Source organism: Erpetoichthys calabaricus, chromosome 4, assembly GCF_900747795.2.
Source record: "Erpetoichthys calabaricus chromosome 4, fErpCal1.3, whole genome shotgun sequence".
Classification (NCBI taxonomy): domain Eukaryota; kingdom Metazoa; phylum Chordata; class Cladistia; order Polypteriformes; family Polypteridae; genus Erpetoichthys; species Erpetoichthys calabaricus.
The window spans coordinates 250,438,594-250,461,960 of record NC_041397.2 but is presented as its reverse complement, the minus strand read 5'-3'; the positions used below and the strand labels follow the sequence as shown (position 1 = coordinate 250,461,960).

The window sequence follows — 23,367 nt, the reverse complement described above, 5'->3', positions numbered from 1 at the left end:
AACCCAGAAACATCATGGAGACAGGAAGCACCAACAGACATAGAGAAGGATAACTGATCAATGTTCTTGATATTACAATAGGTTATTTTAGATTTTAGACTTATTTTAGGGAGGGGATAAGTGAAGCTAAATTCAATCAGCTTGTGATCAGAGATACCAATAACAGTACCAGATGTACAGACATTCTGCAGACCAGTGGAACATACAAGATCCAGAATATGGCCCTTAGAATGGGTTGAAAAACCAACATGCTGCACAAAACTGAAACAATCCAGTACTGAATGTAGCTCACAAGCAGATGGACTGTCAGAATCCACATGAATATTAAGGTCACCAAGTATAATAACAGCAGTAGACATGCCACAGACAAGAGTGAGTATTTCATAAAGTTGAGAGAAAAAATCCAGCTGAAGTTTAAGAGGTCTGTAGATTAATATAATGTGCAGCGAAGCCTTTCCAATGATTTTAACAACCAGGTATTCAAAAGACGTAATGTTGTGAAAATCAACAGTGGTTGCTTTAAGACAATCATGCTGAACCACCACCAATCCACCACCTCAGCCCGTCAGATGGGGTTTAGACAGTGGGGGTAAGCAGATTTAGTTGTAAGTAATCACCTGGATTTTGCCATGTTTCTACAAGGAACAACATGTCCAGTTTTTTAGAAGTCATTAAGGAAAGTAGTTTTATTAGTTACTGATCTGCAGTTCAGGAGCGCACAGTGGAGAGTTACGTCAGATTGTAATCCTTGGTTACTCCAGTCCGGCATTTGCGGCAGGTGTCTCAGCCAATTCATCTGCCTACTCCATTGTCTTGCGGATTGTCTTTTTGAGAAAACAGGTCTAACAGACCAAATCGTGGAAATAGTGTCGGCGGATGCAGAGGTGATATTAAAATGACGCCGAGAGGAGCGGTGTAAATACCACAGACGAGCAATGCCAAGCTCCATACATAAGCTGTAAGTCATCGTATCTAGTCTGGGGTGCATACGGTAAGTGCACATTTGTGTTATGTAGAGTAGGTAATCATCTTCAGAAAAAGCAGTAACAGCTACCACCACATTAGCCAGAACCCACAAACTAACTCTATTTGAGCAGAAAACAAAGTCAGCTAAGAAAGTAAAGACTTACTCACCAACCATGCTGGCTCAGGGAGAGTACAGGGGAGAGGGCTCGTGGAATATAGGCAGCGAACGGAATAAAACTTTACAAAAGGACCAGTATGAATCCAGTGAGTATCCGTCCATAAAACATTAAAAGCACAAGCAAGGCAGAGGATGTAGTAACAGCAACAAAGCAAAACAGAGCAAAAAGACACTAGTAAGAAGCGGCAACCAAATTGTGCACAGTGTACTCTCATCCAGAACTGGAAGCAATTTGCACTGCTACTATAAAAGATGTAGTATGTTACATGCTCTGTAAGTTTCCAAAACTTTGTATAAACCAAAGCTTTATAAGCTTATAGGGTCATGAAGGTCATATGTAGAGAGTACAGTGAAATTCGTACTTGCATGTGCTAATGAACATGCGACATATCGACACTCTCTAGTGCTAGGATTAGCAGGTATCCCAAGTTTAGCTTGAAACTTCTGTCTTCCTGAAAAATCTTAACAGAGTTAATGTTTCCGATCAGCTGCTGTACAGCTATGATACCACACACACATACAATGGGTTAAAATACTCCAAGTGGTGCACTAAGAGTAACAGCACTGAAGCAGCTATGGTATTTGGAATAGTTTGTTTATTGCGTGCATCATTATATTGGTACAGAATGATTACAGTCAAGTGAATTAAATTTGTGAAAAATATGCAATCAGTTTTGGTGTATTTGATGAATTCCGTGTCGCTGATGCAAATCTGAAAAAAGAGAGACAACACAGAAACAGCAGTACTGTTTTGATACTGGGTGCCGCCAGTTTGCACATCTGTGCAGAAAAGTGCGTACACAAGGGGGAAGGCTGGCGTGAGAATGTGCGTGGCTTTACACCAAGTTCAGTTTTTATATATCGTGATGTGAGCATGGGAGCGGGCGTGCGCAACATTTTTGTGTGTACACACTGTTTATACACGAAGGCCCTGGTGAGGTGCGATGTCAAGGTTGTATCAAGCAAACATAGAGGTCCCTCAAGGATTGGTACTGAGTTCTTTCCTTTTCTTTCTGTACACCACCTCACTAGGGCCTGTCATGCAGTTTAATGGTTTTTCCCGTCAGTGCTTTGCCAATGACACTGTCATCGTTTTTGTTCAGGGTGGAAATAACCTTTAACTTTTTTTCTTTGCAGATGCATGCTGACATAACCTTACATTAACACTATAGTATAAATATTATTTTTTAAATACAAAACAATATTTCTTTGTCATAAAAAAAATTATTTATTGACCTGGCAGTATGATATGGCAGGCACTGCCCCTTGATGCCAGTCCAGAATGATTAGTCTGCTCTGTTTTATGGATTGGTGAGGGGCAACAAAGAGTTGTTTAGGGCAAGAAGAATTTATCCACTGATTTTTAACATATTTACATTGTCTGTTACTAAAAAAAAAAAATTAAATTAAAAACAATAGCCGTTATTTAAGATTTATTTTAGTAATGTAATGCATCTATATTTTGAGTCAGTCATCCCTTAATCTCCATCCAAGGTGGTAGAACCAGAGTATGTTTCTTTGTTTTCGCTTCTGATAGATGTGTCTCTGCAAAGGCTTCGAGCCAGCATGTGGATTTACCCATACTCACTCACCTCCCTACTCTGTGAGATGGCTTTAAAGCCACCCTTCATAAGTCATTTCTGACTAAATAAGGAAATTATCTCTGAGGCTAGGACAGTCCTTCTGTGACTAGAAGTATAGTGGTAGCCTCACATGACACTTGGTTAGCATTGTTTTAGCACTTCTTCATTTTCTAAATATTGCTTATGGAAATAATAAAGCATGTACTGTAAATGACTTATTGGAGGTGTTACAGAAGCATAAGTAACAAATACATGGGAGAGCCTTTTCTAATTTGTGTAGTACATAAGGAAAGACAATGCATTTTTTGTAAATTACTGGAATTTATACTTCTAGTAATGTTTACATGACATTCATCATTTGACATTTATTATTATTGTTAAAATAAAACATTTTGTTCTTACCATGCTGATGTGAGCGTGATTTAAACAAACTCCGAAAGAACAGTGCAATGTCAATCATGAAATACTTTATCAAAACTGCTGCACAGAGCATTACTAATGTGGCAACCCCAAAAAATGTTACCACAAAGTGAGCCTTGCTTCCCTCTGTTAAAAAAAGAAAGTATTAATTAGAGTGGAAAATGTGATGAAAAGGAGAAGATCTATTAAAAACAGACAAGTGAAAGTACTTGTAATACTAGGCTCGTGAGAAAAAGGCACCGTAAATTAGGAAAATGTTGTCTTCTCACTGTAGAGAGCAGGTTGAAGGTATAATGGATTTTTTCCAGCGTAGGTACATGTTCTTTGTGAATTTGTTCTTTAAGATTGCAGCCTTTCTGTGCCAAGACAAAGACAAAGCAATATGGCACTATAGAAAGACTTAGGAGCCTAACGTGTTATTTCAAAGCTAGCTGAGACTTACAGATTGAAAAAACAGATATACTTCATTTACTGATTTCAGATCATGGCATGCCTCTAGCTCTCAGTGCCCACAACAAGCCCTCTATTTGATAACATTTGGGGCCAGGCTGGACAAAGAAGCTTGATCTGTAGTTGGTGTCCATGTTCAATCAATGCACGGAGGCCTACATTCTTCATAACCATTAATAAAGCTAAATGAAACAGCCACTACCACTAAACAGAACATACATTTTAGTCATTAAAAACTAGACCTAACTTTCAATAACAAAATGACATACATAAAAATCGCTGCAGTGCAGGGTTGTGTGGCATAAGAACTTATCTTAGAAGCACTGGGTACAAGGCTGGAAAAACACCAAGGTGCATTAACAAACACAAAGGACCAATTGATAATCAACAATTAATTTTTGTGGATGTGAGAGGAACACCAATGCAGACATGGGGAGAACATGCAAACAGCCACCAGGATTCATGATGGCACCAGCTGCCCTTTTAAGTAGAGAGTACAAGTACTGTATATGTATTTGTCTTTTTCATATTATTTCTAATATGCATGTACTAGGCAATATTCAGAATATACTAGTACATGTACAATTTTTAATTTTACAATTGGGGCATAACCATGTTAGTGAATTTGCTTAAGCACACACAAAATGTAATACAATTCTTTTTGAGTTTTAAATTTTCTCAGCCTCCATTTACAGTATATATTTTGCAATAATTCTTGTTCTTATCTGGGGTTTTTGAAGGCAAGAATTTCAATTTTCTGTTTTATTTTTACAAATAAAATTTATTTAATGGTGTTACGTTATTTTTGTGTATTGCCATGAGGCCATGTTGTTTTTTTGTTGACATTGTTATTTTTACCAGTAGCCTTACTGTTACTAGCACGGCTAACCAAAACACAAAATTTGAGCATCAGAAATGCAACCATATAAAGGTCAAACTATAATTATCTGACTTTAAAGATAAACCTCTAAAAGGTTAGTGTGTGATTTTGATCTGCTTTTTCTCAAGTAATTAAATTGTTTGGCAACAATTTTTTTTGGGTAAAATTTTTGGGCTTTGTATTGGGTTATGCGACTGGACAGATTGATTTTTTTGGGCTATGAACTTTGAATGTTTTTGACTACATCTGATTTCCTGCTCCTGCTTACTAAAATGCTCTCCTGTCATTTTTTTGAGTCAGTATAATGGGACTCAAGCAGCAATGTTAGGATTTTAAATTCAGTATCTTAGCTATTAGATTACACTGTCATACAGTATATTTCAAATGTAAAAAAAATTAACAGTACAAAGAATTCAAGATACAAATGCTGCCATCTCATAAACTACTGTATATCATTATACAGTATATAGATAGTACTTGATTTAAAGCTTGCAGAAACTTTGAAAAAGTGAATAATCATGTTTGCATTTTGATGGATTCCTTCTCCAAAAGACAGTTGCATGGTAGGTGCCCAATGTGAATAGTCTAGGGTATTGCAGACTTTCGGACTAAACAGTGGATGTGCCAGCTGGGCCAATGAAAATGAACAGTCAGTTGGGGTGGGCAAACAAAGTTGACAAAGAACACGCCTGAACAATGAGGCTGAATGTCACAAGCAGTTTCAGTGGAGGATTCTTCTACTCAACATTGTGGTAATCTTCTGGGTACAAGAAGATTAAATAAACTATTAGTAGGTGTTTTCTCTTTATTAAATAATTTTCTACTAATGTTAAATTCCAAGTCCTGCGGTGGGTTGGCACCCTGCCCAGGATTGTTTCCTGCCTTGTGCCCTGTGTTGGCTGGGATTGGCTCCAGCTGACCCCCGTGACCCTGTGTTTGGATTCAGCGGGTTGGAAAATGGATGGATGGATGGGTTAAATTCCAAATTCAGTATATGGACAGTAGGAGGTGCTCTAATATCATCCACCTAAACCCAGAACAAGACAAAGGAGGGCACAATACTAATTTACTTGCAATAAATACAGACATACAATGAAGAGTTATACAACAACTGTACAACATAAAGAATATGGTGAGCAAAGGGAAAAATAACAAACTGATTCGCTCCCTGGGCCAACCTAAGCAGGACAGTCCTGTGTATATTTAGTGGGGTAGCTGACCCATCCCCTACCACAGTACTGCACAAGCACTCCTGTCTCACACCTTCTGTACATCCCTCGATACACCCCTGGCCCTTTGTTCTCCCACCATTTGAGCTCTTGTAAAAGATTATCCTCCCAACTCCAAGTTTACCAGATTCAGGTTCTAAGGTGGCTTTATTTCTCCTTCTAGCATCACTTGCAGTACTGCTCTGACTTACATCTGGGCCAGGGGCAGGTCAACATTAAGAACAGAGACATCAAGATGGAACTCTAATTATTGTCCCCTGTTGCCCCTTCAGCAGTAGATCTACTACTGGCTTTACAATTTTAGGACTGAATGGCAGCTTCTTAACTGTCCCTATCCGGGGACAGCCTGGTGCTATCTGAATACATATAGGAATAGGTTTCTCCTTTCTGTGCTGGGGCTCATATTTAATAGATGGTTGGTACACGCTGCAGACACACAACGCACAGTACAAGTACCAGATTTTGCATTGGCACTGCAAAGTAAGTAATCTGGCTCTTGACAATACATATCACCTTTGGCTTGGCAGGGTCTTCAAAGGGCCTTGTGCTCCCATTTACCTACAGTTCCTGCACCGACTTGTTACCCCACTACAAGTATATATCAGTCTTCAAAGTGCATTTGTCAGGTGGAGGGGAAGACAGTAATCTAGTTTCTGATCTGCCAAGGAAGTTCATTTTCACATGACAATGCTTGAAAATTCAACGTTTCATATCATGCTTTCTGTTCCCTGTAACACTGTGAAAAGTAAAATAAAACCTAATGCTCAACTTAAATGTGGGCAGAACACTTAGAAAATGAATTAATGAAGCAGTGGTAAACAGTGAGCCACCCATGTGAATATCTCAAAGCAATGCAAGTACTGATAAAATACATTGCTTCTATATTCCTTTAAATCCTGCAAAAATGAGAAAAAATGAAAACCAAGACACTTGTGCTGAATGCATGAATTCAAACACATCACTCTGAAATACAGGTATATTGTAGTATATTATCATATCCATTTATCCCCACCTCATGCATTCCTTAGAAACAAGCCACCTTTCCTGTGACCCACTGTAACAAGACTCAAATGTGAGAGCCTAGTCAAGTTATGCTTGCTGTCAAAAACATAAAAAGCTGCTTGAAGGAACTCTCCTTTCATTCAGTGGAATGGCAGGCTTTTTGTCCTATTCAGGACATGAATGTTTTTTGCCCTGTTTGTAGAACAATGCAGGGTGACAAAGTGTTATCTGTGGGGTCTGTTAATAGGAGTTGCTCATTGTGTGAGCAGCAGTGAACATGAACAACACGCTTGCCACTCATAACTCATAATGCATAACCTGGTCATGAAATACAATCCTTTCATATGCAAGATACATTTATTTCTACTTGTTATCTTTATATATAATACACCACCATGGCTATTCGTTTGTCTGTCCAGGATTTTAAGTCACCTGTAGTTCGCAAACCGTTTGACCTATTGACCTGAAATTTGGTACACATATACTACGTGACATCTACTATCCGCTTTAGGGGTGATGTTTGACCTCCAAGGTTATTCCTCTTTTTATTTTATTTTATTGTAGAATCAACTCTCGGCAGCGGCCAGCAGGGCAGCCGTGTGACGCATGTGTACGGGTGCCGTTCTCATCCCTACCACCTTTGCCGTCAATTCCCCTAACTATTCATATCTTAAATCATTCTTGAGGCAGATTGAAGACTTAAGTGCCAGCTTAAGTGAAAAATTAATGAAAACGTACTAAGTAATTGCAACACAAACACTAACTTAATCAGTTTTCACGCAAAAAGATGCCGACAAAGCGGGCCGCTAGGGTGGAGAAAATGAGCTGCTCAGGAAGCAGCAAGCGCATCAACCTCTGAGCAAATGAATGCTAAATGTACAAAGAAAGAGTGTGAAGACTATGAATGCTCAAGTCAAGTGTATTCACTGCACGTTATTGTGCAGTGCGCCGTTACTGGTTATTATAATGTTACATTACTTACTTTTCCTTTGTATTAAGCATTTTTGATTTATACTTTCATTAATATGATGTATCAATCTGTGAGAGAAACACTGAGAAAGTCCTGTTTCCAGAGATTTCTGCCAATAGCATGTGAAGCTATTGCGTTGAACACTGATTAGTTTATTGTACCTCAGCAATATTATCTACTACGGCACTTGAAAACCCCACAATGGCTGGATCCCAGACTCCATGGAGCACCATAACTGCCAACCTGCCCAACCTTGGGTCATTTGAATTGCTCTTATCTTTGAGCTTAGAGCTTTAAAGCAGAGCTTCAAGAGGATTGCATCCTAAATGATTCTTACACAATCTACAGTCATATGAAAAGGTTTGGGAACCCCTCTTAATTCTTTGGATTTTTGTTTATCATTGGCTGAGCTTTCAAAGTAGCAACTTCCTTTTAATATATGACATGCCTTATGGAAACAGTAGTATTTCAACAGTGACACTAAGTTTATTGGATTAACAGAAAATATGCAATATATTATCATAACAAAATTAGACAGGTGCATAAATTTGCGCACGCCAACAGAGATATCACATCAATACTTAGTTGAGCCTCCTTTTGCAAATATAACAGCTTCTAGACGCCTCCTATAGCCTTTGATGAGTGTCTGGATTCTGGATGGAGGTATTTTTGACCATTCCTCCATACAAAATCTCTCCAGTTCAGTTCAATTTGATGGCTGCCGAGCATAGACAGCCTGCTTCAAATCATCCCATAGATTTTCGATGATATTCAAGTCAGGGGACTATGACAGCCATTCCAGAACATTGTACTTCTCACTCTGTATGAGTGCCTTTGTAGATTTCGAACTGTGTTTTGGGTCATTGTCTTGTTGGAATATCCAACCCCTGCGTAACTTCAACTTTGTGACTGATGCTTGAATATCATCCTGAAGAATTTGTTGATATTGGGTTGAATTCATCCGACCCTCGACTTTAACAAGGCCCCCAATCCCTGAATTAGCCACACAGCCCCACAGCATGATGGAAGCTCCACCAAATTTGACAGTAGGTAGCAGGTGTTTTTCTTGGAATGCGGTGTTCTTCTTTCACCATGCAAAGTGCTTTTTGTTATGACCAGATAACTCAATTTTTGTCTCATCAGTCCAAAGCACTTTGTTCCAAAATTAATCTGGCTTGTCTAAATGAGCATTTGCATACAACAAGCGACTCTGTTTGTGGCGTGAGTGCAGAAAGGGATTCTGCCATACAGATGTTCTTTGTGCAAATTGCGCTGAATTGTAGAATGATGTACAGATACACCATCTGCAGCAAGATGTTCTTGCAGGTCTTTGGAGGTGATCTGTGGGTTGTCTGTAACCATTCTCACAATCCTGCGCATATGCCGCTCCTGTATTTTTCTTGGCCTGCCAGACCTGCTGGGTTTAACAGCAACTGTGCCTGTGGCCTTCCATTTCCTGAAAAGGGAATTGACGATCCCATGCTGTCACTCTTCAGAGGAGAGTCAAAGGGAAGCACAACTTGCAATTGACCACCTTAAATACCTTTTCTCATTATTGGACACACCTGTCTATGAAGTTCAAGGCTTAATGAGCTAATCCAACTAATTTGGTGTTGCAAGTAATCAGTATTGAGCAATTACATGCATTCAAATCAGTAAAATTACAAGGGGACCCAAATTTTTGCACAGCCAGTTTTTCACATTTGCTTTCATTTCATACAACTAAATACTGCTTCACTAAAAATCTTTGTTCGGAAAACACCCCAGTACTCAGTGTTCCTAGGAAATGAAAGACATACCACTGTTATCTTTTTTGTTCAATGTAGAGTAAATTATTATGCAGGCTGAGAGGGGTTCCCAAACTTTTTCATATGACTATAAGTATGAAATTAATACTTGTCCCATGACTGCTGTTTGTTGTTGTAGTTGTATTGTTTCTGTTTTGGCTTTGAGGCAATACTGTAAGCAATTCTTCTAGCTTGACTATTATTTTGCATTTTTCTGAAGAGTTTTCACCCTTACTGAATCCTAAAAATAACAATTAATAGCAATTTAAATCTGGGTGAATTACTCTGAATCCTAAAAGACATCTACTTTAATGACAGACCTCCTAGTTTGATCATTGGGAAATAATGGCTTAAACAATTAGAGAAAAAAGCGAAATGAAAGCTATAATGATGACGCTATTGAAAACCTTAAAAACTGAGATAAAAAACACTATCTCCATTTGAAACATGTAAGTGCTTGGAACACCGTAATACAATTAAGCAAACCTAGTTTTGAAATTTCTTGTATCAAGCTGGTCGTCATTTGTGTCTAGATGTAGTCTACATTAAGGTTATGTTGTAACATCTAATGGGAATCAGCAAGAAAGACCTTAGGCAGTGCTCCTTGAAACAGCTTGGTAGAGTCAACCATGTGATAAAGGTGTCTACAGGCTGACCACGGTGTCGTTCAAAATGCATTGTTTATGGCAACCTGCAGTTTAGGCTGCATCCTTCTGTTTACTATTCTGTGTCATGTTACAACCTCTAGGGAAGTGAAAAAACATGCTTTTCAAATGGCTGCCTGGTCCATGCAGATGGGAGTAAGCCCAGTAAAGTAGAAGGATGAGAGTGCTGTAGCCATTTAGTGCATTAAAGCTTTAGGTTAATGATTCAGCTAATTGAGCTGAACTCATATTGTAGAAATAAATAAGTGTACAACAAAAGTGTGATTTGTAGTCATATAACACTTGCTAAATATCTTTATTTGATGTTTTGCATTTACATCTATACACTACAGTACAAAGCATAAACTTCTAAATGTATATGAATTTCTTGTAAAACAAATAGCATAATTGTGAGTTGATTGTCAGAAGTTGGAATAATTTCCTCCAGTTTAAAGAAACTGCCAGAATAAGAGCACACATCCATATGAGAGGACCCCAATTATACATATCTCACCAAAAGAAGCATTTTTTGACAAAGAAGAATAGAAAAACAAGAAAGGGCAAGCAAAAGTCAACCTTATCTATAACTACTGTAACTGTGCTATTATGAATTGAAAATAATGAATCTTGGACTATGTTACTGTCATTTTTCATTGTTTTATATCCAGCTAAAAAGACTTACCTTTAATAACATGCAGAATGTTAATATTTGCTAATAATGAATACCTGACCACCTTTATCTTCCAATATCATTTGTAAAGTGGGGTTGAAGTCCTGGTATGGTTAGGAATATGGTACACTTTGACATCACTTTGTGTAAAGGTGTTCATGTAGCTGTTATTCATATGTAAGAGGATTGTAGTGACTTGCCAAGTTTCCAGAGATTCACCTGTCTGTCTCTGGTAGTAGTTGTCACATAGACATGGACTCAAACGCATATCCACTGTTATTTACTTTTACCACACCAATGAACCTAACAAAGTCATTTTTAAGATGTTTAAAGTGAAATGCTCACTTACCTCTTGGTTTTAAGGTTATGAAGCTTTGCACCCACTCCTCACTATTCGCAGCAAAACATCTGTAAGTATTAAAATGCTTTTCTGTCACTTTCTTGATGCTCAAAGTTAACCGGTGAATGGTCATATTTTCTTCTTCACCACTTTAGAAATCAGATAAAGCAGTACATTAGTGGATCTTTCCTGTAGTTGTAACATAATTTTTTTAAGTTTTGCACATATTTTTTGCTCTGTGCTTAGTCATTTTTCAGCACCATTAGTCAACTATGGTTAAAATATGGGCAGCAAAGTATTCTTCAGGTACCCACTACTAAAATGGTAAGTAATGCTTGCAAAAGGTAATTGGTAAAATCTGCCATTTTCACATCTCTTGTTCCTCTCTACTTACCAAGTCAGTTTTCATTAAATGTTCATATATGCTTTATCTTATATCTGCATCTGCATTGGAGTACATTTTTTTCCAGCTGACTGTCCCAATTCCTATTAGAGATGCTTCTGTGAGAATCAGTTTTGTTTTGACTCTTTAATGATTTATTTCTGCCTCTACCCGTCTTACCCATCTGATTAATTTTTCTTGTTGTGTAATTTCAGCATTGAAATATATTAAAAATAACCATTAAAGAAATAAAATATCCAACATCATGTTAGTGAAAAGACTCTACACCCATCAATGTAGCCAGCCATGCTTCTTCTTAACCCATTTGTTCCAATACTAGCTGTGTAACCCATCTAAGATGGGTTGAAATCATAGAAATCAATGTAGAACTTGGCTTTAACCTTTACAGTGCACCATCTATTAGAATGTATTTTGTAATGCATGTAGTACTAAAATGCATTGTATTTGCCATTCCAACATATATATATATATATATATATATATATATATATATAGATAGATAGATAGATAGATAGATAGATAGATAGATAGATAAATAGATAGATAGATAGATAGATAGATAGATAGATAGATAGATAGATAGATAGATAGATAGATAGATAGATAGATAGATAGATAGATAGATAGATAGATAGATAGATAGATACTTTATTAATCCCAAGGGGAAATTCACATGTATTACTACAAATGTTTGTGATGTGCCATCTGTGCCATAGTGTATTGATAAGCATTTAACCAATTTGCCGTGTAACCAATCAACATTTTTGATGTTAATTCGTTTGACTTCATCTTTTCTCTGTGCTAGGATTGCCCGTTAACTCATTTTTTCTGTTGATAACTGTTCGTGCTGAAATTCTTCAATAAGAATTGGACATAATATTGTTTTCTTCAATTGGAAACTTAAAGTGAGGGAAAACGTTCAAATTTATAAGAGCCAAGAGAGCAGGAACTGTGTCTAACAAAAGAATTCACACGAATGAGAGGTGTGAGTACTGTGTGCGTGTTTGAATGTGGTTGAGAGGAGGGTGTGACTTGAAAAAATCTCATGGCCAAAGTCTCACGGGACTTGAAAAAAATCTCTTCAAAAAGTCTTGTCTTGTCACAGGATTTTTTTATATAACAGAGAGACTTCCCTAAGTAAATTGGTGGGTTCCTGACTTCGACTACAGCTGTAAGGGTACCACTTTACATATCTTCAACCTCACTGCAGAAGACTAACAGAGCTGTTTCCTGCCTCATGCCCAGTACTGCTTTGATAGGTTCAAGCCCTGCCCAACATATATAGTTTCCACAAACATGAATGAGTGAGTCATACTGGTTATTTGCCATTTTCCCTTTTTTGTTATTCATACCAACCTCTGCTTGTGTAAAATATAATCGTCCTGGTTTTTCAAAGTGGTCCCATTTAATTTCCACTGTATATTGCTTATATCCTTTGAGTTAAATCCAAAGAAAACTGTGCACACAATGTTTTTAGGAGAACCTGATAATACAAAAGGGAAATGTTACAATAAACTATATTAAATTGTCACAACAGTGCACTTAAAAAACTGGAGATGATATGGTACATATCACAATCTGAATAAAATTATCTGTAATTTTGTGGAAAATTACTGGATTTCTTTAACTCTGTTTAAGTGTTATGGTTAGCTAGAGCTCACTGAGGTGAATACAGGAACCAAGCCTGGATGAAATGTCAGTCTACTTCAGAACCCCTTGACTCCCCCCAGCAGCAGTTTAGAACCCCCAATTAACTTAACATTCACACTTTAAACTGAAGTACCCAGAAATCCCCATCCTCCACAACCCCTCAGATACAAGGTGGACATGCACACTCCATAGAAACTTGAGACAGGTCCAGGAGTCAAACCCTGTGAGACATGAGTGCTGGACTCTGTGCCACTCTGCACATGTCCTCATAATGTCTAGATTAAATAATGGGTGCAGAGTGACTGGCATGACAACCCTGTAAAGGATGATCTAAAGGCACATACCAAGATCTACCTCCACAGTCTCATTGTTTGGACTCTTAATTATTGGGGGCAATGAAGCAGATGGAACTGTCAAAGAAAAACAGACATAAAAGTGAGAAGCATAAAGCAATTCAAATGTTAATATCTTTACATGTAATGTAGGACAAATGTAATACACCTGGTATTAGGACTTACTATGGACTTGGGGAAAATGGAGGGGCATTAGGATAAAGCAGCTCATTGCTAATTGTTGATTCCTTTTAATGTGGAAGGAGCAAACACACTAGGACGACAGATTTAAGCTCACTAAAACATGTACCTTTGTCATGAACGGGTTGAAACCATAGTAGTCGAGCAAGCTTCACAAAGCAGGGCCCCACCAAGCCATTGAAATGAAGTTGGAAAAGAAAAAATGCCATCATCCTTAACAATAGAGGAATCTTAACGGTCAAAGGCAGACCATGCTTGCTTGTTCAGCCAAAACAGCTTTATTAAAAATGCGACAGATGGATTATCCAGGCCTCTACTTTCTAAGGCTGCTTTTATCAGTACAGAGTTGCACACAGCTAGAGGGTATCCCAGTGGCACTGGGTGCCAGTCAGTTGTAGTGTACACTCACACTGGGCCAATTTAGAGCAACTAATTGACCTAAGAAGCACAACTTAACCTGGAAACTGCTCTAGGGCGCTGAACAATGGCTGACCCTGCACTCTGACCTCCCCCACCACAGGTCATGCGAAAAGACAATTTCTCCTCAGGGATTAATATAGTATATCAAATTAAAAAAAAATCTTTGGGATGAGGGAGAACATCAAAGCATATATACAGGAACATTTGAGAACTACCTACAATGACCAAAACTAGAAACCTGGAGATGTGAGGTACAGTAGCAGTTACAAAATCACTGACTAGTTCATAATTTAAATATACTTGGATTCAATAGTACAACTTAAATTTGTGACATATTTAAAATTACCTGTTAAAACAGTCCGTACTATTCCAGACAGCTGAAATGGTTTCCCATAATGCACTCCACTCTTGATACAAGTGTAAAGTGATTCATTTGAAGGGTTAGGGGAGTGGAAGTAAAGCTTTGGTCCCTTCTCTGGCAACTTCTCAAAAGTCTTGAAAGAAAAAAATCAAATATAATCAATGGCCTTCCTGCCACACAAGTCCAAGTTACACAGAAAAATAATATGGCTGAGCAGTCGACACAGCTTTCTGGCTTGATAAAGGAATGGGAAAGTATTGTAAAATAGATTGCATGGTGGTGGCCTTAGCTGGGCATTTGTGTGAATATCCTCTGGGGAGGTTTCTGTCTCTCTTGCACCAATGGCTGCTGCCAGGACAAATTCCCGCTTCCTGTCCCTACCCTTTAAAGGAAAATCACAGCACTTTGGCCAAATTGTTCTATTTTTCTTATTGTTTCCATCCAAGCCTTGAAAACAAAGGAATGAAGCTTAAATTTTAGGTAGCAAAATACAAAAGCCTTAACTAGCTTTCAAAGTTTATGGCCATTAAATATGAAGAGATGTAATTTATTTTATTTTGATTCTTATTTATTTATATTATTTATTTATGTAGGTATAATTTATTTTATTTAGGTGTTATTTTAGAACAAAATAAGCTTATAAAATTGTGGTAGTAGCAGTAGTAGTAGTAGTCATGTCACATGTAGTGAAATTCTTACCAACACACAGCAGTTTGCAACTTTTTAGTGCAATGATAAACAAAGTTGCATTAAAATATCTTAAAGATCTTCATTTTATTAATAGTAAGACTGTAATCAGGAAACTTCATCCAACTGCTCCAGTTGTGAAAATCTGGGACAAACTACAGTGAAAGTGAAACCTTGACTTGACCTTTGTAAAGTATCTGGATGAAATTCATTACTAGTACATTTATAACAACACCTCTGTGGATTGACTTCCATGGTAGATAAAGCACTGTTGTATTTAATCATTTAAAAACTACTGAAGCTTTCTGAACTTTACATTTATATATTGTGGTATAGGGCCGGCAGTTTATCCCGGCCAATACCCCCACGCCGCCAGATGGAGCCCTCCCTGCAACATGGAGGTGCCCCGAATTCCAGCAGGGCATCATGGACCTTGGAGTTTTAATTCACAGCCCTGCTGGATACCATGGTGGCCGCCAGGGGACGCTGCAGGGAGGCACAGGGACTTATGTTTTCAATATAACCCGGAAGTACTTCCCAGTCACGGGGACAAAGGAAATGACGTACTTCTGGGTTGAAGAGAAAGAAGAAGATTTCATCTGACCCGGAAGTGAAGGACTGAAGCATTTCTGGGTTAAGAGATATAAAAGGACTATGGGAAACCCCAGCAAACTGAGCCGAGTTGGGAGGAAGGGTGACCAAGCTGCTGGGAGTGGAGCATAGTGTATTGTGATTGATTGTTGATTGTTTATTGAGTATTGTGGAGTGGAGGGTGTTTTGTGCACTTATTATAATAATAAATTTAATATTTTGGACTTTTACCTGGTGTCTGACGAGTGGTCTGAGGGTTCAAGGGGATGACAGTGCCCCCAATCTGTCACAATATATAATAATATATATTATTATTTTTAGTAAATCTGCAAAGATTTCTGGGCAGCACAGTGGAGCACTGCTGCCTTGCAGCAAGGGGACCAAGGCTCACTTTTTGGGTTCCCCATGAATGGAATTTGCATGCTCACTCCGTGTTCCCATGGGTTTCCTCTGGGTGCTTTCTGTTTTCAGGGGTTGAAAATGCTAGGTTAGTGTGCTCAGAAGGTGCAAATGGAGATTAATGTCTGCATTTTTCAATGAAAATATGGTTGTGTGGATGCAGCCTAAGGCTAATGCACAAGTTTATCCTTCAATAGGACGATATTCCAAAGCCCAAGGCCAAAGTAACCTAGAAGTAGCTCTAAGATAAAGCAGTGGATGTTCTACAATACCATACCATTTTTATTTGTTGAGCGCTTAAAAACACAGCATTACAACTGACTGAAGCGCTGTACAGTAAAAACAAGCAAGACTAAAAATAAAATATGAAAAACAAACATTGAAAAAGAATTAAAACAGAGACAATAAAAAACAGGTCAAGGGACCCAATAAAACAGAGAAATAACAAAAAACAAAAGGAAATAAGACAGGTTAAGAATTAAAAGCCAGTGTGAAGAAATGCGTTTTTAGGTGTGATTTGAATGTGGCGACTGAAGCGGCTTGCCTAACCACTAAAGGTAAGGAGTTCCAGAGCCTGGGTGCACAGACGGAAAAAGCCCTTTCACCACGAACTTTAAAATGTGCCTTGGGAACGGTTAGGAGCAGCTGATCAGCGGATCTAAGAACACGAGGGGGATTGTGACGATGGAGCAAGACACTCAAGTAGGCAGGGGCTAGACCATTTAGTGCCTTATAGGTTAAGAGGAGTATCTTAAAATCAATTCTGAAGCTAACCGGCAGCCAGTGTAAGGTTTTTAGAATCGGTGTAATGTGTTGGCAAATGCTGCTTCCAGTTAAAAGCCTTGCAGCCGCATTTTGAACCAATTGGAGTCTCGAAAGAGTGGCTTTACTAATACCATATAGGCAGGAATTAGAATAGTCGAGCCGGGACATAATGAATGCATGGTTTACTGATTCCAGGAGGTGGTAAGACAGAATTGGTTTGAGTTTGGCAATTCGCCTGAGATGGAAAAAGCAGGATTTTACTGTGCTGTTGCCTTGAACATCCATTTTCAGGACCATATCCATTTTGATTCCAAGATTGGAAACAGACGAAGTTACTGGAATGGGAAGAAAGTCGAGGCCAAAGGGTAGGGTCTGTTTGCGGTCAGGACTAAAAACAATGACCTCGGTTTTTGAATCATTCAAGTGAAGGAAGTTTACAGCCAGCCAGTCCTTAATGTCAGATAAGCAGTTGAGAAGGGGTTTAGTGGAGTCAGTTGACTTGAGGGAGAAATAAATTTGGCAATCATCAGTATATAGGTGGTATGAAATTGCATGTTTTCTAAAAATTGCACCTAGAGGCAGGATGTAAATTGAAAAAAGTAGTGGCCCCAAAATGGAACCCTGGGGGACACCACATGGGAGTGGGACTGATTCAGATGAAAAATCATCTATCATGACTCTAAGAGTCCTATTGCAGAAATATGACCTGAACCAGTCGAGGGTTAAGCCAGATACACCAGCCCAGGATTCAATGACCCATTCTGATCTCAATCCAACAGGAAATTTGTTATGATTTATGTAAATTACAGTACACAAACATTATCAGACAAACCTGAACAAACTGCAGCACTTGTAACTGCAAGAAACCATCCTTGAACAGTGTGCAGAGCTGGTACATGCTCACCCCAAACACTGAAATCCAGTGCTTGTAGTAGGCCGGTACTCACCAGAGTGGAGTACGGGTATTCTCATATTTTGCTGGCACTCTAGCATACTGGGTCTCATCACAGTTGACCTCCAGCCCTTCCAGACTCTGTGCATTAAAATCCTAAGGTAGTCGCTACCCTACTCTTCAATCACAGTGCTTGAATTGGGCAGCACCTCAGTGCTAGTCTTAGATTGTGGGGAATGGGGAAAGCCACAGAACTTGTGCTGTGACGTTCAGCTACTGCTCCACACTCCTCACCCTACACATTATTACATCAGTGTAACAGACTCCACTTCAAGCACTGCTAAAACCTGTTATAGCTGCAAAAGATGGTTCTATAAATATTAAATCGTGGAAGTTATATTTCTTCCTTTCAAAAAACAATGTCATTTAAAAAATGTTGGTTTTAATGCTTCAAAATAAAAATATCCAGATGACATTTCTGAATTTCTTCTTCAAGTAAAAATGCAAAACACAGTGAAATTGTGAATTCTAGTGGGCACTGTGTATATCAAATAAGCCTTGTTAGAAACAATTTCACTTGCATGCCAACATATTTTTGAGATTAATATTCTCCATGAAGATAGTTTATAAAAATATCTCTAAGAACACATAATCCGGAAAGTCTCCAAATTTTTTTTCCGTTTCACTCATAATATAATTGACTAAAATGTTATATATGTATAAATGGCGCGTACGCACAAAAATGTTCTGTATGTCTGTTTTCATGCTCACTTTGAGATGTATAAAAACTAAACTTGGCATAAAGCCACACACATTGTGTATGCATTTTTGGGCTTGGTTTTGCAAATGGGCGGCACTGGGTGTCAAAGTAGTGCTACTGTTTCTGTGGTCTTTCTTTTTTAGATTAACATCCATGATGTGGGCTATACCAAATACAAACAAAATTAACTGGATATTGTTTACAAATTTAATTCACTTGATTGTAATCAATCTAATGGTGCATGGAATGGCCAAACTATTCCAACTACCATAGCTGCCTTAGCATTGTTAGAAGACATCGCAAATGGAAGAATTAGAAGACCAGAGTGCATACTTATAGGTGATGATGACTGACTTCTAATTCGATTTTCATTTCCAAGAGCTATATTCTAGGAGCTGTGTGCTGAACTGGTGCTGGTTTTACAAAGGGAGATGTGAACTTGCTGATGATCGGGTATTTCACAAACATCACTGAGTTGCACCATGCTAGCTGTATAGGATGGTATTATCCATTTGTCATCCAGATATATAAGATTTTCTTACACTGAGGCTGAACTGGGAAACATCAAAGTACAATTTGCAGCAATGTCCGGTTTTCCAAATGTAATTAGATCGGTCAACTGCATGCACTTTGCTGTTGGACAAGTTACATCAGCCAGGGGTGAATCACCAAAATGATGAGCGCGCATTACATGATCTATAGCATTGGAGCCTATAAAAACAGTAACTCCCCACAGTTGCAGGTGTTTTTTCCAACTAGTGCAGCAAAAGGCAAAAAGTCCTTTTAAGGATAGTGCTACCTGTCGAAGATGGGTCAAAATCTTAGTATTCAACGTAGACCTCACCGTTAACATTTGTAGTACACCATGAAATGCATTTGTCTCTGTTATATGCATATTGGTATGGGATTTGTAAAAGCAGCGTTAATGTTAGTGATGTGCCATCTGTTGGAAGAAACATTCTGATACCCGCCTCAGGTTTAAATAACCTATTGTTAAATAGCTATTGTTGCTACATGGTGTAGAGGCGACTTAAGGTGCCGAAAGCATAAAAGAAGCAGGAAGCAGATAGGAATCTCTGACCATATTTGACTTTATTTTAATTTGCCCAAAGGTGTGTATAGTCTATAAGTTATTAAACAGTAAAACATTAACATTTAAGAAGTAAAGATATATTGAGCACTACTGGAGTGGTTTGGGGTAAACTACATTTTAAAGGCGCCATAACACAACAGGTAATTAGTACTAACCGTAGTTAAAATGTATTTGGATTATCTCTTGGTAGTAGATCCCTTGTGAAAGGCGCTACACGACCGCTGTGGTATAGAAATTACATTTTCTATGTGATCGTCTAAATTTCTGCCTGAGAACCTTGCACTAAGTGCCTGTGATTTACTTCTTAAAATAATTCATCACAAAAGGAACTTTGAATGTTGCGGGGTTTTAGTGACCCGAACTCACCTTAAGGAACAGTAAGTAGTAGTGCAGGGTAATTTACAAAGAGTCCTGCTTCGATGGCGCCGATTACACTCATTCACAAAGATTTCCACTCTCCCAGGAGCCGATGGGGCAGTTGAAGTGTCACAAACAGTGCGAGAAGAGAGGACGCTGCCCAAAACTGCGAAGCTCTCGACCCCATGGAGCTGCCCGACATTCCGTGCCTCCCAGCGTCCACTTCGTTCTCACGCACATTGTTTACAGCTCGCTGCAGTTAAAAAGTAGAAAGACGCAAAGCTGTTTTCCTCATCTCTTCTACTATCAAGTACTGCCAACTAAAAAAAAATTACAATGTGGCAGTTTCCGAAACAGTCACGTGGACGAATAAATAAAACTTCTCTGTCAGAACGCGACTGGCGGCGGACGGCTCAGCGCTGTAGTCCAGAGAGGAGGGCTGGGAGAGGACGATGCGGGGTGTACTTCTATGGGATAGATCGGCGTGTTTGTGTTTACTTCTTTTCAATATCAGTAAAATAACTCTCATACAAATAATAACAGTTCGTAAAGACGATATAATAATGGCGTCCACAAACGAACTGATTAGTTCCTGTATTATAATATGTTCTGTGGTCATACGTAATTTCCGTTTCATACGTAATTTCCGTTTCAAATGCGAAAAGAATTTTATATATATATAAATATACATACTAGGGGGCTTCGCTCGCCAACCCCCCAGCCTGGGCAACATGCCAGCCACTTCGCATCTTTGCCGCTCGTGTATGTGGATTTCACTTTCACCAAACAACAAATCTTTTAATTCTCGTGGATAAGACTCTTCATTGGGAAGTAACACTACTTTTCCCTGATGGCAACACGAATTAGACGATCTACAAGTCTCCGACTTAAAGTTTAAAGCCAAACAATATTTACATATTTCTGTCATATCACCTATGTCCATATATTCGATCTCTTTTCGCTGTTCCGTTATTTCACAGAGTAATCATTTCCGTTTGTTTGCACTAATGCGATCTTTACTATCCTTTTTTTGAATTTTCATACTTCCATTATCTCTAACCTGCTGTGCAGGTGTACTGCGACAACGTTTTTGAATTCTTTACGACATTCTACTTTGTCATCTACCCTTTCTTGTATTTCCGGCCCTGGGCATGTTTAAATCTCTTGGCACTAAGACTCATCTCACAGGACGTGAAAGTGTCTCTCTGAGAAAATAATGTGTCGTTTCCTTCCAACCTTCCAAGATTTTTTTTTTATAATAGATAATATAAATATATATATGCTCAATTTTACTGAAACTGTTGGTGATGTGCCATATTTTGGTGTGACAGAGAGATAAAAGCAAGACAGGGAAAAAGACATACACACAAACACCCTTTATTTAAGGTGAATAGATTAATAAATAAAAACAAACAAATAAACAACTCTGATAGTGAACACTTAACATATATAATGGTAGTAGTAGTAGTATAACTATCAAAACTAACCATACATTAAATTAAATTAAACAGATTATTACCTTATTTCCATTCAAAACTGTAGTGTCCTTTGGCCACTGAAAGGAAAACCAATGAATACTTTCCGTCATAACACAAAGCAACAGGCTAATACAAGGAGTGACAAATGCTGCTCAGAATGAATCAGCTAGAAATATTTAGCTTCTTGTCCTCCAATTCTAACTAACAAAACAATTGTTCAAATTTAAGGTTAAACTGAGTTGAGATTTCAACTTTCAGTTTCAGCTATTGATATTAAAAGTCACACATTCTTGTTCAAAAGTTTCAGTTATGTAAAGAATTTCCCTTGCCTTGATCTTGTTTACCTTCTGTACTTTTGACCTTAACATATCCAGCATGTTTGTATAAATATCAAAAGCGCTGGTTGTGAAATGTGAAATCTAAATTTGAAAGTTTTTTCTTTAAACAGCAGCATGAAGGAGTCTGGTGAGCCCAGTCCACTTGGCTTTACAGTACAACAGTTAGCCCCAACAGCCTGAAGTCAGGTTACATGTCTAAAATAAATCCAGTCCAACCAGCTAGAGTTGCTAGAGTCACTAGATCACATTGCCATTTTCAAGCTTATTTTTTATCTGGCCACTATGAGCACCAGAAGTTTAACCAGCTTACTGAGAGTAGGTTATTGCTTGAAATTCCTTGTGTGTGTTTTACTGTCCAATTATTTAGCAATAAGGATGCTCAGCCTTCCTAATTCAAATGACCATTTTATACAGAAACAAATTATAAAGGGTCACCTTAAGTGTCGCATGTTAAATGAGACACAAATTTCAGTATTTCACATTATACTCTGAAATAAGAGCAACATATTTTGCATAAACATTAATATAACACATATTACCTTATACCAGGTCACATTTACATCAGGCAGTTCACCAGGACAAGTAATTTGTGAAGTTGGTAAAATTAATTTGCGAGTAAATAGCAGTGCTTCATTCATAATGTCCTTTTTATATACAGTTAATTCAAAATTATTCCTGTGAAATCAAAAAAGTAAAGAGGGAATTAAGTGAAAGGCCCCAACATGAACAATTCAAGTTGAGATCCGTCTATAAGCCCACCTTGAAAGTTCATTGTCTTTGACTTCGAGGGAAACAAAGATAAGGATATCTTGAAAAGAGTAAGCAATTTCTACCCACACCGCTTACCAATTCATTTTCAAATAATGTGTCTAAAAGAATGAGATGGAGTTTTTAAGTTCATTTGGGTGAAATGTGCCCTTAACCTGTTTCTATCTAAGCATCTGTCTCTTTGTTGAAGAGCAAGGAAACACTTGCATGTGGAGCACTTTATTCAATCCTGATGAGACAGCACTGCGACTCATCACTGCTTAATGGTGAGTAAGGGAATCTCAGGGGAGAAGCAGCAGCACAGGACAGAGGCAAGGCCCACCAACGCCAGAGCAAATGGAGAGGAGCTGAGGCTGGCACTGACAACACATGCTGTTATGCTGGGACAGAAATACTGGGACCGCTAGAGGGCCATTGGCCCTGTATGTGTGTGTGTGTGTGTGTGTGTGTGTGTGTGTGTGTGTGAGTGTGTGAGTGTGTGTGTGTGTGTGTGTGTGTGTGTGTGTGTGTGTGTGTGTTAGGATCATCTGAAGGTCAATTAATGTGGGGGCATTCACACAAAGCAGAGGTAGCAGCCTGGAGAGAAGCATGTCATGCACTTAAATTGAATATCGGGAGCTATCTGTTGATATGTAGCATGTCAGAGTGGCCACTCATTAATCAGTTTTATATTATCCAGTGCCTATTAAAAAACAAGGGAATCGTTACAAATAAAAGTGCCAAAGAAAGATTTGCAATTACCTCTAAGTACCA

General features: G+C 38.4%; 1 protein-coding gene across 1 annotated transcript in view; it reads right to left on the bottom strand.

Moving 5' to 3' along the window:
- Positions 1-22,564, bottom strand: part of il1rl1 (interleukin 1 receptor-like 1) — a 28,564-nt gene extending 6,000 nt beyond the window's left edge. The window contains exons 1-7 of the mRNA XM_028801186.2: positions 22,386-22,564; positions 21,550-21,585; positions 14,472-14,619; positions 13,517-13,582; positions 12,879-13,005; positions 11,129-11,268; positions 3,130-3,273 (exon numbers count right to left, since the gene is read on the bottom strand). Of these exons, the coding sequence (XP_028657019.2) occupies positions 3,130-3,273; positions 11,129-11,268; positions 12,879-13,005; positions 13,517-13,582; positions 14,472-14,619; positions 21,550-21,585; positions 22,386-22,484 (760 nt within the window). The 5' untranslated portion in view covers positions 22,485-22,564. The remainder of the gene's footprint in view (positions 1-3,129; positions 3,274-11,128; positions 11,269-12,878; positions 13,006-13,516; positions 13,583-14,471; positions 14,620-21,549; positions 21,586-22,385) is intronic.
- Between the last annotated feature and the right edge of the window lie 803 nt (positions 22,565-23,367).